The sequence below is a fragment of the Nerophis ophidion genome, linkage group LG02 (genome assembly GCF_033978795.1).
Source record: "Nerophis ophidion isolate RoL-2023_Sa linkage group LG02, RoL_Noph_v1.0, whole genome shotgun sequence".
Lineage (NCBI taxonomy): Eukaryota > Metazoa > Chordata > Actinopteri > Syngnathiformes > Syngnathidae > Nerophis > Nerophis ophidion.
Genome location: NC_084612.1, coordinates 37772024 through 37787380, shown reverse-complemented (window position 1 = coordinate 37787380; position 15357 = coordinate 37772024). Strand labels below are relative to the sequence as shown.

Here is a 15357-nt window from a genome sequence, read left to right as displayed (position 1 = left end):
GACAGAACTTATCTCCTGTTGCCGCCACACTTGTGTGAATTAATGCACTTTAATACAAAGACGTAATCCTGATGTATTATTGAGTCATGACCATTGGACATGCTGCAACAGTCAAAATCGGAGCCCTGTTGACATAAATATACCCCAAAAATGCAGCAATCCTGTTTCCCTATGACAGCTGTGGTATAACATCCAGATCCCAAATAGCAGCCTGTCTTTCACACGATTTGTCACTTGTTGACAACGGCTGAGCCTTCCCCCGCCAAGCGCCACGCCTCCTTCATCCACTACATACTGTTCTGCCTGTGTTTCACAAGAGAGTGGAAAAAAACACACACACACAAAGCGGCGCTTCACATCAGTATGGATCCAGAAGCAGAGCTGGGATCAAACAGGGTATGCAAGTACGGCCCACATGAGATAACATTTTAATGAGGAATGTTTTTCTGTGCTTGCTTTCAGCATAAACAAAAGCTGATGTGACGTCACATACACAGTGAAACTTAATCCGCCCTGATAACCCATTATAGCATGTTCCTTTTGGCCCTAATATTTAACCAGCACTAAAATATGTCTTCTTGACGGAGTACCATTAAACGACATTGGTAAAAAAGAAAAAAAAGCAGCAAGTAACAATGAGCAGCTCAGCTTTGGCCTGAGGTAAGTTTGATCATTCCTAACAGATCTGGTCCCAACAGGGAGCGATGGAGTAGGGATCTCTGAGTTCTTTTGCCACAGGCTAAATGCAGGCAAAAATGCACCGTGAAGCTAAAAGGATCAATTACATTGACTGAATAGACATTCCACCACCACACACTTCTGGGAAAATACAAACTTACAGGGAACTCACTCAGCACTAGCAGCATGAAAACATCTCATAACAAGACATTAAAATTCCTATACAACTGAATCTATATGAAGGCTTGTGGTCATGTCAGGGAGCATGCACAAGATCAGCGATGGAGGATCCTCCCATCGGGACCTAAGGATTTTCCACAGGAATTTGGCACCAATGGAGTTCATTCTGCATTTAAGGTCACTGGTTATTGTGTAGGTATTGCAGCCATGAAGCAATGCTAAGAGTACCAGGACTGGCAACATCTCATGTGCATGCACAATTCTATCTTTACGTAAATAATATTGTCATGTGTAAATCATCCATCCATCCATCTATTTTCTGCCGCTTGTCCCATAAATACTAATTTAAATACACTTTATGGTGTCTGTGTTTGTGTATGCTAACTTTTTTCCTTCTGAATCAAAGCACTAAAAGAAGAAAACATTTTTCATAACATGCACCTTTACTGTGTTGCCTATGTTGTGGGTCTTTTTATCGTCGAATCTGATTACCGTATTTTTCGCATTACACGTCGCTCCGGAGTATACGTCACACCGGCCGAAAATGCATAGTAAAGAAGGAAAAAAACATATATACGTCCCACTGGAGTATAAGTCGCATTTTTGGGGGAAATTTATTTGATAAACTCCAACAACAAGAATAGACATTTGAAAGGCAATTTAAAATAAATAAAGAATAGTGAACAACAGGCTGAATAAGTGTACGTTATATGACGCATAAATAACCAACTGAGAAGGTACCTGGTATGTTAACGTAACATATTATGGTAAGAGTCATTCAAATAACTATAACATATAAAACATGCTAGACGTTTACCAAACAATCTGTCACTCCTAATCGATAAATCCGATGAAATCTTTTTCCTCGATGTCGCTTCTTAACAACTCTGCCAACTCCAAAGCTATGCGCTGCTTCCTATTTGTCACCAACTGCTGCCATCTTGTGGTTAGTAAGCTTAGTTTCCCTTGTTGGTGCAGCAGACCTGTCTCTTACATTTGGTCTTCCTCAGAGTTCCTGTGTTTCCTGTGGGCGGAGCTGCAAGACGTGCATAGCTGTATCTAATTTCACTAGCACTATTTTAGCAGCACCTGGCCAGCTGGATGGCACTCGGCTATTCCATTCCTTGACTGCGTTCGGATGAAAACTCCTTGACTCCTTGTATTTTTGCCTCATACCTTCTTGACTATTACCTGTGCCACCCAGCGTGGTATGTACCTCGTAGTTTCCACGTCTTGCAACTTCGACCCTAGTTTTAGTTAGTTTGTAGTTTAGCTTTAGTTATTTTTATCACAGTGCTTTTTTGTGTGTTCTCCTTTTTCGCACCGTCGCTTTTTGTTACATTCAACTTTTGGATCATTGTTGTGATTTACTTTCCTTTTTTGTGAAGTAAAGAACTATTTGCTCTCAATTCCATCTGCATCCTTGGGTTCCTCTGTTCCACTGCTAATTGATCTGTGACACTCTTGTCGTTTTCTGCTGCATAATTCACTACGTCCAGCTTGTAATCTGCAGTCCATGATTTCCTTTTCGGTGCCATTTTTGTTCAGCCTTTCTCAGTTTTTATAAGTTATCGCCAACGTTGAAATGATCGATTTTAATAGCTACGGCAGTAGTATATAGCATATAGCAGTTAGCATCCCACGACCCTCCCCCGCTGAATTCTTATTGGTTGAGGTGTGTGTGACGATTGCTGACGTGTGTGTGAGGATTGCTGACATTTTCTTTGTCTCTTCCGCGAATGAGATAAATAATGTTATTTAATATTTTACGGTAATGTGTTAATAATTTCACACATAAGTCGCTCCGGAGTATATGTCGTACCCCAGGCCAAACTATGAAAAAAACTGATTTATAATCCGGAAAATACGGTAGATATATATTGCCCAACGATCAGTCAAATCTATGTTTTTTTTTTAGGAGAAATAAACAGATATGTAGTAATGTATATTGACTGGTCACCAGGGTTTAGTCACTTGGATGTGCTCCAGTATAGGAATATTGCAAAGTTAATTAACAGTACCTAAAAAGGGAAATACAGTTAAACATTAATGTGATAGGGCTTCATGGTGGCAGAGGGGTTAGTGCGTCTGCCTCACAATACAAAGTTCCTGCAGTCCTGGGTTCAAATCCAGGCTCGGGATCTTTCTGTGTGGAGTTTGCATGTTCTCCCCGTGAATGCGTGGGTTCCCTCCGGGTACTCCGGCTTCCTCCCACTTCCAAAGACATGCACCTGGGGATAGGTTGATTGGCAACACTAAATTGGCCCTAGTGTGTGAATGTGAGTGTGAATGTTGTCTGTCTATCCGTGTTGGCCCTGCGATGAGGTGGCGACTTGTCCAGGGTGTACCCCGCCTTCCGCCCGATGGTAGCTGAGATAGGCGCCAGCGCCCCCCCGCGACCCCGAAAGGGAATAAGCGGTAGAAAATGGATGGATTAATGTGATAAAAACAAATATCTCATTTGAGACTTATTACACTTAAAAAAAAAAAAGGCTAAACCCCAGTTTCTGATGTCTGCTGGGCGCAGCACCAAAAATACATCAAACTTGAATAAATTAAGGGACGTAAACATTTTACCAGGGCTTCACAGTAGCAGAGGGGTTAGTGCGTCTGCCTCACAATACGAAGGTCCTGAGTAGTCTGGGGTTTAATCCCGGGATCGGGATCTTTCTGTGTGGAGTTTGCATGTTCTCCCCGTGACTGCGTGGGTTCCCTCCGGGTACTCAGGCTTCCTCCCACTTCCAAAGACATGCACCTGGGGATAGGTTGATTGGCAACACTAAATGGGCCCTAGCGTGTGAATGTGAGTGTGAATGTTGTCTGTCTATCTGTGTTGGTCCTGCGATGAGGTGGCGACTTGTCCAGGGTGTACACCGCCTTCCACCCGATTGTAGCTGAGATAGGCACCAGCGCCCCCTGTGACCCCGAAGGGAATAAGCGGTAGAAAATGGAGGGATGGAACATTTTACCACAGATTACATATGTGAACCTAAAGAAGGATCATTTTATTTTTCAAGAGGAGAGCTACACATCTAAAGCAAGGCAGTGCATCCCGTCACACATGCCCTGTCCAATTTACGGCAAGATTCTGGGGTCGAGAGTGGGATTCAGCCCGCCAGAAATGCGCGATGGCACCACAAGCTCCATGTCTGACTGTGTAGCATCCGGATGAGCCTCAATCACATCACCATGTAAAAACATCCTCGCAACACTTTTAGTAAAATACTCTTGTTTACAGACAAATGGATTTTAAATAATCAGACATGTGGTTGGCCAAAAGTTTAGAGACGTGACGTCACACCAGGAAGCAGCTCCAGCTCTGAAAAAGGATGAAGTGACAGCCTAAACTAAGATTTGTTCCTTGCTTTCTAAAAACTATTTGTCTGCAAACAATAATATTTTACTAATATTGAAAGAAGACATAATGATGAATGTGATCAATTTATCCTCCCAACACACCCTGCTGTAGGTATAACTTGCCTCCCTCCCACGGACAGAGTGGATAGTCGAATCAGACTCCTTCGCATTGGATTGTCAAATCTTTGACTATTTGAAGACAGCCCTAATTGCCCGTGCCATTATTTGCATGACAAATACATCCCATGATTCAGTTTTAGAGTAGTTCGGATTGACTTGATATTTCTTACATAAGACAATGTACTCTTAAAAAAACACTCACTGTATTGTAAATACAATATGTTTTGCGGAACCACCTACTTTCCCTAATTTGGTTAATATATTTGGGGACCTGACAAACAAATGTCTGTAAAATTTGAACACCATTGGTATAAGGCTCTGTGATGAGCTGACGAATTGTCCAGGGTGTACGCCGCCTTCCGCCCGATTGTAGCTGGGATAGGCGCCAGCGCCCCCCGCAACCCCAAAAGGTAATAAGCGGTAGAAAATGGATGGATGGTATAAGGCTGTACTGGCATATCGTGTACAAACCCCGTTTCCATGTGAGTTGGGAAATTGTGTTAGATATAAATATAAACGGAATACAATGATTAGCAAATCCTTTTCAACCCATATTCAGTTGAATATGCTACAAAGACAACATATTTGATGTTCAAACTGATAAACATTTATTTTTTGGCAAATAGTCATTAACTTTAGAATTTGATGCCAGCAACACGTGACAAAGAAGTTGGGAAAGGTGGAAATAAACACTGATAAAGTTTAGGAATACTCATCAAACACTTATTTGGAACATCACACATGTGTGCAGGCTAATTGGGAACAGGTGGGTGTCATGATTGGGTATAAAAACAACTTCCCCAATAATGCTCAGTCTTTCACAAGAAAGGGTGGGGCGAGGTACACCCCTTTGTCCACAACTGCGTGAGCAAATAGTCAAACAGTTTAAGAACAAAGTTTCTCAAAGTGCAATTGCAAGAAACTTAGGGAATTCAACATCTACGGTCCATAATATCATCAAAAGGTTCAGAGAATCTGGAGAAATCACTCCACGTAAGCGACCTGGACGGAAACCAACATTGAATGACCGTGACCTTTGATCCCTCAGATGGCACTGTATCAAAAACCGACATCAATCTCGAAAGAATATCAGGAGCACTTCAGAAAACCACTTTCACTAAATACAGTTTGTCGCTACATCTGTAAGTGCAAGTTAAAGCTCTACTATGCAAAGCGAAAGCCATTTATCAACAACATCCAGAAACGCCGCCGGCTTCTCTGGGCCCGAGATCATTTAAATGGACTGATGCAAAATGGAAAAGTGATCTGCGGTCGGATGAGTCCACATTTGAAATTATTTTTGGAAATATTCGACATTGTGTCATCCCGACCAAAGGGGAAGCGAACCATCCAGACTGTTATCGACGCAAAGTTCAAAAGCCAGCATCTGTGATGGTATGGGGGTGCATTAGTGCCGAAGGCATGGGTAACTTACACATCCGTGAAGGCACCATTAATGCTGAAAGGTACATACAGGTTTTGGAACAACATATGCTGCCATTTAAGCACCGTCTTTTTCATGGATGCCTCTGCTTATTTCAGCAAGACAATGCCAAGCAACATTCAGCACATGTTAAAACAGCGTGGCTTCGTAAAAAAAGAGTGTGGGTACTTTCCTGGCCCGACTGCAGTCCAAACCTGTCTCCCATCGAAAATGAGTGGCGCATTATGAAGCGTAAAATACGACAGCGGAGACCCCGGACTGTTGAACGACTGAAGCTCTACATAAAACAAGAATGGGAAAGAATTCCACTTTCAAAGCTTCAACAATTAGTTTCCTCAGTTTCCAAACGTTTAATGAGTGTTGTTAAAAGAAAAGGTGATGTAACACAGTGGTGAACATGCCCTTTCCCAACTACTTTGGCACGTGTTGCAGCCGTGAAATTCTAAGTTAATTATTAGTTGCAAAAAAAAATAAAGTTTACGAGTTTGAACATCAAATATCTTGTCTTTGTAGTGCATTCAATTGAATATGGGTTGAAAATGATTTGCAAATCATTGTATTCTGTTTATATTTACATCTAACACAATTTCCCAACTCATATGGAAACGGGGTTTGTATATTCCCATGGGAAGAAAAAAATCTATATGCAACCAAGAGGAGAGGACATGTCACCATCTGAGGCAGAAACACATTAAATTTAAACAAAACGCACTCTTGGTGTCAAAGCACTAAATAGGAAATTTAAAGAACACCAATCTAACTGTAGGGCCATATAATACATTTAACACAAATCTTAACTATAACTTGTGATTTCTTCTACCCCCATCTAGTTCTGTCTAGCAGGTTCTCTCGTCAGAAGCTAATTCAACCATTCCTCAGTCTAATATATTCCCTTATCAACGCTATAAAAGAATGAAGGAGGCTTTGAAAAGTACAGATGAATATTCAGAGGTGCTCGTCTAAGTGTGGGGGCGTAAACTCTGATGAGAGGTGCTAATGTGAAAATCAGCTGGTCCGCCCACTCCTCTCTTTGTACTCCAAAAGAAGACAATTTCAAATAGTTTGATAAGTGGATTTTACTGAGCAAAATGCCAACACTGCAGAGCACAAAGTATAACACAAAAAAAAACAAGCTCCAGTATACCGCTGACTGCAAGTGAGAAGAATTTGACACTTTCACAGATAAATCCATCATAAATCTGCCACTTTGGGTTCTATTAGATAAAAAGGAATGAAGACATGAAGAAATTTAAGCAGTGGAAGAAGGTTTAATAAGTTCAGCCTGGTCATGAGAAAGCTATTGTTTAGTTTACCTTCCCCCTCCTCTTTTTTTGCTCTTGCTCTGACTTCCCTTCTTCATATTTCCTCTCCTTGCTTCCTTGTCTGCATCTCTCTGTGCACTAACTTTGTATCAATATTAATCTGTCGATCTTTACAGAAGCCTCTTTACTACTGTAACCCAGTGCTCCACTGATTGAGCCTGGACTATAACCAAGAAGAAACTTTCAGGAAATAAAAAGTTAAATTAGGTATTTAATCACCAATGTGTATTATAGGGGTGGAGAAGTGCACTACATCATCCTGACAGCTGTTTTTAATACCATATATTATGATATTATTACAGTTATATTGTGCAGGTGTACAATTTATAGCTAGGACTTTTATAATTTACAAGCTAACAAATATTCAAAAATATAAAAATAAGCTTTGTTTTTTACACAATCAGGAAGAGAGGACTGAGACCTTCTGACAAGGTTGTTTAGAAAATGACATTTGCATGGTGGGAGGAGTTGAAGAAATAAATCCTCACATACACCAACACTTTGATTAACGTCCAACGTCCATAATACGTGCCTGACAAATGAGGATGTTTCATTACATCAGGCATAACAATAATAACACAAACATCCAACATCGGCAGGGTGATTGAGTTACGTGAGTCAGAGGTGACTTACAGTAGGTAATGATAATGTCATCTATCTTGACATCCAACTTGCAACCCATGCAGTAGAGTGCAAATGATCTCTAAGAAATAAACTGCCCTTTGAGGCAGTGCTTCTTAACCTTAGGGCCGAGGCCCATTGTTGGGTCGCGAGCGCCCCTGAGAGGGCCGCCAAAAAATATCTGTTTCTCAGCTGTGGTCAGTAGGAGCCGCAACAGTATCAGTCGTAATACACTTTACACCACTTCTGGCAATAATGACAATATCAAACAAACAGAAGAAGAAGTCTGAAGCTAAAGTCATAGAAGTTTCTTAAAGGGGAACCAAATGATAATTTTTTTGCCTATCATTCACAACCATTATGAGAAACAGGAAAACGTGTCATGATTTTTTTAATTAGGATTTTAAAGATGATAAACACTTGGAAGTTGCAGTCAATGGGAGTCACCGTTGTAGCCTTCAAAGCCCTCTAAAAAAACTTCAAAACCCTTCATCAACTTTTATATACACACTGCAAGTATGTATATAATGTAGTAACAGATACGTTCATAATATGTAATATGTAACATAATATGTTCATAATATATGTGGGCTCTACCGAGGATGTCGTTGTGGTTTGTGTTGTGGTTTGTGCAGCCCTTTGAGACACTAGTGATTTTGGGCTATATAAATAAACATTGATTGATAACAATATGTAAAATGTACCATATATACCATATTTTGGTCATTTTAATCAATGGACTGACTTCTTCCGCACATTGATTTCTGTTTCCATAGCAGCGCAAGTCCAACTTCCAGCAACAAATGTGTGTTCCTACTTCCGGATACAAAATGCTTGTGTGTGTTCTAATCATGGCAGACTTGGTAACAAACAACAAATACGACTATTTTTGGACGAATGAGGATTCACAACCTCATCTTTTTTAACCTGAATGAATGGAGGGTGAACTGCTGCTTCGAGAAGCGAGCTTGAAGAAGACGGTGAGACGTTGGAGCAGACGGAAGCCGATAGAGTGAGGTGAGAGCGACTCGCAGCTGAAAATGTGGAATTTGGAGACAAGCTATTTCGACAAAAAATTACATGCTTACCCCAAATAAACCAGAAAAAATGTCCCCGGCCAGCTGAACCAAAGAGACAACTGTCCATCGAGTGAGTCACTTTAGTATCGATCATGATACACGTTGCACGTCATGCTTGCTATTACAACTACAGTACATACACTGTCTGGCTAGCTTAGCTGTGTACAAACAAAATATAAACATCAAATGTGGGCTAATACTCTTCAAATACAGTAATACGAATTATCATGTTTTTCAGTCAGTACAGCTTGGTGTCTTATTGCATTGAGTTGTGCATTACAAATTCAAACGTTTTTCGTGTTGTCGTAGAAGCTTGCTTATCTCCTGCCCTAGTTAGCTTTTACGGCAAACACCAAAGCACAGCGTTGTGTTACTACGCTAGAAATAGAGCTCCTAAGTGTTTGCTCTTACAATAACAATGTCTCTACAGTTTGGTTATTATACAGGTTACAGAACATAAATGAAGTATTGGTGTCAGTTTTTTTAATGCATTTTTGAAGTGATTTAGAGGTATATATGATTGTTCGCATTAGCTGCATTGCTAGCTACCAAGACCGAGCCGATTTTAACATGTTACAATGCCCCCCCCCCCCCAAAAAAGAAAAAAACATTCTGCTTTTTTTCTCTCGTAGTGACTGTAAACGATAGGCAACATTCCAAAAGAAGTGCAGTTCCCTTTTAAGTGCAAAATTATGATTAAAGTGGTGAAACTGTATTTTTATTTGCACTTTAATTTTATTGACAGTTCAATTGAGACATATATATTCATATTATTTTAGTTTATTTATTTTAGCACTCTATAATTGTATGCACATTTATTTTTTGTCAGTTATTTATGATCCTCTTCTTATGCAGTATTAGTTGGTTAGTAGCTATTTTTCTAATCAACCTGACCTAAGCCTAAGGTTTATGTGTTAAATAAAAAATATTTTTGTTTAACACATAGTTTCTTATCATTTAACATAACTGTAAGTAGGTTAAATATACTGTAACTATTGAATATGATTAAAATCAAGAGTAAAAATCAGTGTTAATATTTGAGTGGGACCTGAACCCTTCTATAGTGTGAAGGATGGGCCCTAAGGTCATAAAGGTTAATAACCCCTGCTTTAGGGTGTACAATAAAAATGTGTTACAAATGAAAATAATAGTTAACCCACAGACACTGTGGCAACAGACTATCAGGGGCACAAAGAACTATTGTCTAAAATGGCTTTTCCTCCCTCAGTTACTTTCTTGCTGATATACATTTCTAGGAAAAGACGTGTTTCGCTGATGAGATATTTTGGGAATGAATAATGTACCAGAATTCAAGAGGGAATAACCCTTTTATCATGGAAGCCATTAATGCAGTTCTGACGTAAGGAAACAAAAACACAAAAGCTTTGCACGTAAGCACGGTTACTTGCGTGTTTGAATCCACCCATAAACACACAAAAGACTATCGCTCATGATTGTAGCTGGTTTGTAATAGTAAAATACATATGTGTCTGGTAGCGACCATTTTTCGGCTCATGGCAATAATCGCACTGAGTACGGCATCAGAAGACAAATGTTGACGCTCAAGCAGCACACAGGAAGTGCATTCCGTCCTCTGTGCAGTCACTGCCCTCACTGATGTTTGTTTAAACTGGCCTCTGATGCATGGAGACTCACATCTCCTCCCACTCCACCCTTGCCCCAAACGTTACAAAAGAATCGCCGCTCTAGCCTGCAACCAGGGGACTCATTGAGTCCTCAGAGACCCTCATTACTCATTGGTGAGACCTGTTTGACAGCTTTTATCTGACTCATCTCGACTGTGGCGGATCGAGCTGTTAGTGGTAGAGACGCACGTATTGGGTGGAGAAAAACGACATCGCAGACTCAAATAGAATGTCACTCAGCAGAGCGCAAACTTAATTCAGGGTCAAACAGTTTCTGAAAAGGAAATATTTACCAGCAAAGTCTTGAGCTCGGTTAATCAGTCCATTTATTAGTTTGCAGGTTACTTCATTCTTCACAGAGGATGACGTGAGGTGTTACAAATGGACAGAAGCTGCCATTTTGATGGTTATACTTTACATTTAAAACATTTCCTTGTGGTCTAAAAAATTATGTATTGGCTATGCTTTGGTGTAAATGTTGCATACATTTTGCTCCACAGTCACTTTTATAACCCGTTTTTTGAGTCTTTCTGCAATATTTCAAATTCTGGAGGCTTTCCCAGATTGCAAATGAAACCACGCCTAACCGACTCCAAAAGTATCTTAATTTTTTTCCAGACACGATCAAACTTTTTAAACTATAAAATCACCCAGTACCAACATTAGGTAGACCTGCACACTCGGCAATCGATTCGGACTCTGCATAAAAAAGCTACTAAGAGCAGCATTTATGTCACTGCACATCGCTCATTGGTGTTATAATGCTCATATTAAGAATTGATAAAAATCCTACGTTAGCCTACTTTCTCTCGTGTTTCCTTATAGCCTGAGAGCTTTACTTAATGATTAAATAAGTATGTCCACCTTACTCTAACATCACAGCGTATCCAGACTGCAAAACCCGTAAACAAGAAACTTCCAAAACTGCTTGCAAGCTCACGCCAAAATGCATTACCTTATGATTTGATGCTTTGACATTGTTAAACAGGAGCATCCAACATCGTAACATCGTAAAAAGTAAAAATTCATCAAAGTCCTCTATCAATGCATTTACACTGTGTGAATTGCAGCTGGAAATGACAAGTTGGTGACTGTGTTTTATGTTTTGTTTTTTTTAAGTACGACGTAGAACCAATCCGTCCAAAACAAGTTGAAAGTGCCAGCACTTTTATGACGAAAGCAAGAAACACTATTGAATTCAAGAAATAATTCGGTGACGTATGAAGGTGGCGCTTACGTGGCTCTACCTACCCCTACTATCCCTACACTCATCATCATCTTCACCAACAAGAGTCATCAATAAAGGTAAAAGTGATGCATACCAGTTAGTCTTGTCAAACTACATTTATTTGAACATGCTCATTATTATTATAATTATTATTACCGTATTTCCTTGAATTGCCGCCGGGGCGCTAATTAATTTAAAACCTCTTCTCACTCCTGCGCTTACCAAAGGCATGCGGTAAAAGTAAGCATGTGCTAATTATTTAAAACCTCTTCTCACTCCGGCACTAACCAAAGGCATGCAGTAAAAATTTGAGTGTGATGTAAGGATACCATCATGAAAAGCACATTTAATAAAAAAAACTTTATTATGGTCTTACCTTTACTAATAAATTAAATCCATGCCAGCTCCTTCTGATCAAAAGCATCGATAACTTGTTTACAGAAGTCTTCCTTATCTTTTTTCAGTTTTAAAACTCTCTCTGTCTCGATGGAGATCTTCCTTTATTACCTCCTGCTTCGATTGAAAGTCCAGTTTAGAAAACTGCTATCAGACCGCTTCTATCCGGCTCCTCGAGTGTGGGCGACGACAGAATTACCCTCGGATAACTCCCCCTCCTGTTCTGCTCCGTGGGTAATCTCTTCATCCCACCGCTGCCAACATGAAGTGTTATTGTATAAATAATACACTGGGTATTTAGGACTGGAACATGCTTTATTTCAGCTCGGTTGTTTACATAGCCAGCAAAGGTCCGTCGTGCACCCGCCGCGTCATATCCGTCCCAGCACAATCATGTCACTCATTTCACTTCTTCTGCAGCCGAATAGTCGCAAGAAGGATCACTACCGCCCTCTACCACCAGGAAGCGGGAGTCATTTAATGACTCATATATAACATACGCAGCTACGGTATTTTGACGGTCTCAAGCCGCCGTCTTGCGGGTTCCCAGGACCACCAAGGAAGGACATGGCTTGAGCAGTTTGACTTTGTTTATTTTTCAATAAAACCTCAGTCCAGGTCGCTCTTTCGCTCCTCCTCTTCGCTCGCCCGGTGTCTCCTTTCCGCCATCTTGGACTGGGCTACAGCGTGCCCTGCCTATCTGTCGGACCGTCGGCTCCACCTCTCCACAGGTACCGGTATATTAATAAAACATAGCTGCCTACTGTTCTTTTTAGCATACCAGTATTCAATAGCTTGGACCTTAAATCCTACTGAATAGCTCTTAATCTTCTTTCCTTTTTGCGATTTCAAATTATTGAAATCAGCCTCTTCCATTTTGAAAATAATGACAGGGGAAGTGTCACTCGTGACGTCACGAGATTGACCCTAGATTGATACTAAGCATGCGCTAATTATTTTGCGAAGCGAGTTTGACCCGGCAGTAATTCAAGGCAGGCGCATCTATATTATGCCCGGCGGCAATTCAAGGAAATACGGTATTTTATGGATGATGACCAACTATTCACCTTGGCTTGTCACTGGAATGGTCATAGAGAGGTTTTTCTTTTTTCATAAATATAGTGTTGTTGAAAAGACAACAGTGAGCCTTACCTGAGTTTTTCAGCTACAAAGATGACTCTGCGCTCCAGCAGCAGCGAGGCAAAGACCCGGATTATCTGCCGAACACCGAGGCAACCAAACAGACTGTCAAAGTCTACGTGCTCCAGTCTGGAGTCAGTGGGCCGCCTCAGCTCGATGACCTGAACAATCAGAGAGTTAACGTGTAGGTTTGTGGATCCAAGAAATTAGAGGGGGTTATCACTAAACCTTCCCTTCAGATGAAAGTTTGTAACGGGTGTAATGAAAGTCATAACATTAAACAGCTTCCGTTCATCAGCTGCTCTGACCTCATTTCCTGCACCAGGCAGAAAGGTCTTGACTTTAATGAGCTTCCCAGGTGCAGGAAAGGGCGACTCCATCAGGCTCCTCATGAAGGGGTAGACCAAAGCTGCTGATACGCCTCGCCGACGCTCAACCTCATCCAGAATCTAGACATTGTGACGTAAGAGAGGGGTGTCACACATTGGCCTTATGGAGAATTTCAGAAAAAATACAACAGACAGCTGCCTGGAACCAATTGTACTGTAACTAAGTTTTGGTTAATATTTGACCTATGCATTGTAAATGACGTATGACAACGAATTGCTATCTTAATCTTCAAGCTGCCTCATGCCCGAAAAGTTTTTTTGGAGAGCCACTTGCTTGGCTCCATAATATATAACATCACTTGAAACTCCTTCAAGGCAATCTCACACAAAGCAACTGCTTCACTCATAGAATAAAATCTATGAAGAAAACAATTTGCGGTTACACTGTGATTGCGTCCTCCTCATTGTGCAACTAAGATAGCTAAGAATGCATTACTAAACAAAGAATAGCTGACGCGGCGTATTTGAACATGTAATTGAACATGTAAAGACAACAATGGGCACACCTGCACAATATACGGTAATGACATCCAACAGAGCTGTAATCAAAATGTTGCCCTTTACAATTGTTGCGGTAGTAATTAGCCATAATTTCGATCTGGAAAGCAACATACTGAGAACTGTTTTTAATCCATCAATCCATCCATTTACTACCACTTGTCTATTTCAGGGTCGGTGGAGCCTATCTCAGCTACATTCGGGCGGTAGGCGGGGTCGCCACCTCATCACAGGGCCAACACAGATAGACAGACAACATTCACACTCACATTCACATACTAGGGCCAATTTTTTATATTTCAATTAATTTATTAATTAATAATTTATTAATTTAATTAATTATACATCATATTACCAAATTTGGCAATAACAGTATATTCCAATGACAGTCATACTTTCATACAACTCGGCTTCAAAACTTGCAGCGATATGAACAGTTGATTGATCGAAATACATTACAGTCTTGCTACGTTATGCTTAGTATATTTAGCACACCCCCCACATGGTCGCATATTTTGGTATTGACCCTTGTATGTATGGTATGATTATCGCAAATCTTCAAGATGCAACTTTCTAATCAATGTTGAATAAAAAGATGTTGAGACTGATTGGGTGGATTACAAGATTAATTTTTTGTAAATGTAATCCTCTTGGTAGGTAATTGTAAATACGTATTGGGTGGGTAAATATTGAAATAATTGTTCTGTTTTGTTTGATTTTTGTAATTGTATTTTACTGTACAATATATGTTAAAGTATATTTTAAGCGTGGGTCCCTAACCATAAGCTCCCTTTATTAAAAATTGACTCTAATATTAACAAAACTAACAATACTGTAGTATAACAATAACGTCTAAATAAAACTAGTCGTCCCTAGTTTATCGCATTTAATTGGTTCCAGACACGACTGCGATGAACTACTTTCCACGAAGTAGGAATACTTTTTTATAAATCAGAAATGTTCATAGCTATATTATAAAAAACTTGTTTACCACCTTCTAAATCAGTTTTTACAACATACTAGATCCCTCAAGACATGAAGTAACACCCACACCTTCACACACACTTTTATTTCAATACAGTAATGATCCGTGAGGCAGAGCCAGTCAGTGGCGACGATACTAAACAGTGTACTCTGATTGCTTTGGTTTCCTTTGGTGGTCAATATTACTGTAATATCGATATTTTTAATCCATTTAGCCATTTTTGTAAGTGAAAATAGTTAATCCAGGCTAAAAATAATGTCAAATATATTCATAA

The 15357-nt window shown here is 40.1% G+C and overlaps 1 protein-coding gene across 6 annotated transcripts in view; it reads right to left on the bottom strand.

Moving 5' to 3' along the window:
* Window positions 1-15357, bottom strand: part of dennd2b (DENN domain containing 2B) — a 114503-nt gene that overhangs the window by 22181 nt on the left and 76965 nt on the right. For all 6 annotated transcript variants that reach the window (XM_061883228.1, XM_061883246.1, XM_061883219.1 and 3 more), the window contains 2 exons: window positions 13520-13660; window positions 13224-13372 (listed from right to left, as the gene is read on the bottom strand). In XM_061883228.1, the coding sequence (XP_061739212.1) occupies window positions 13224-13372; window positions 13520-13660 (290 nt within the window). The remainder of the gene's footprint in view (window positions 1-13223; window positions 13373-13519; window positions 13661-15357) is intronic.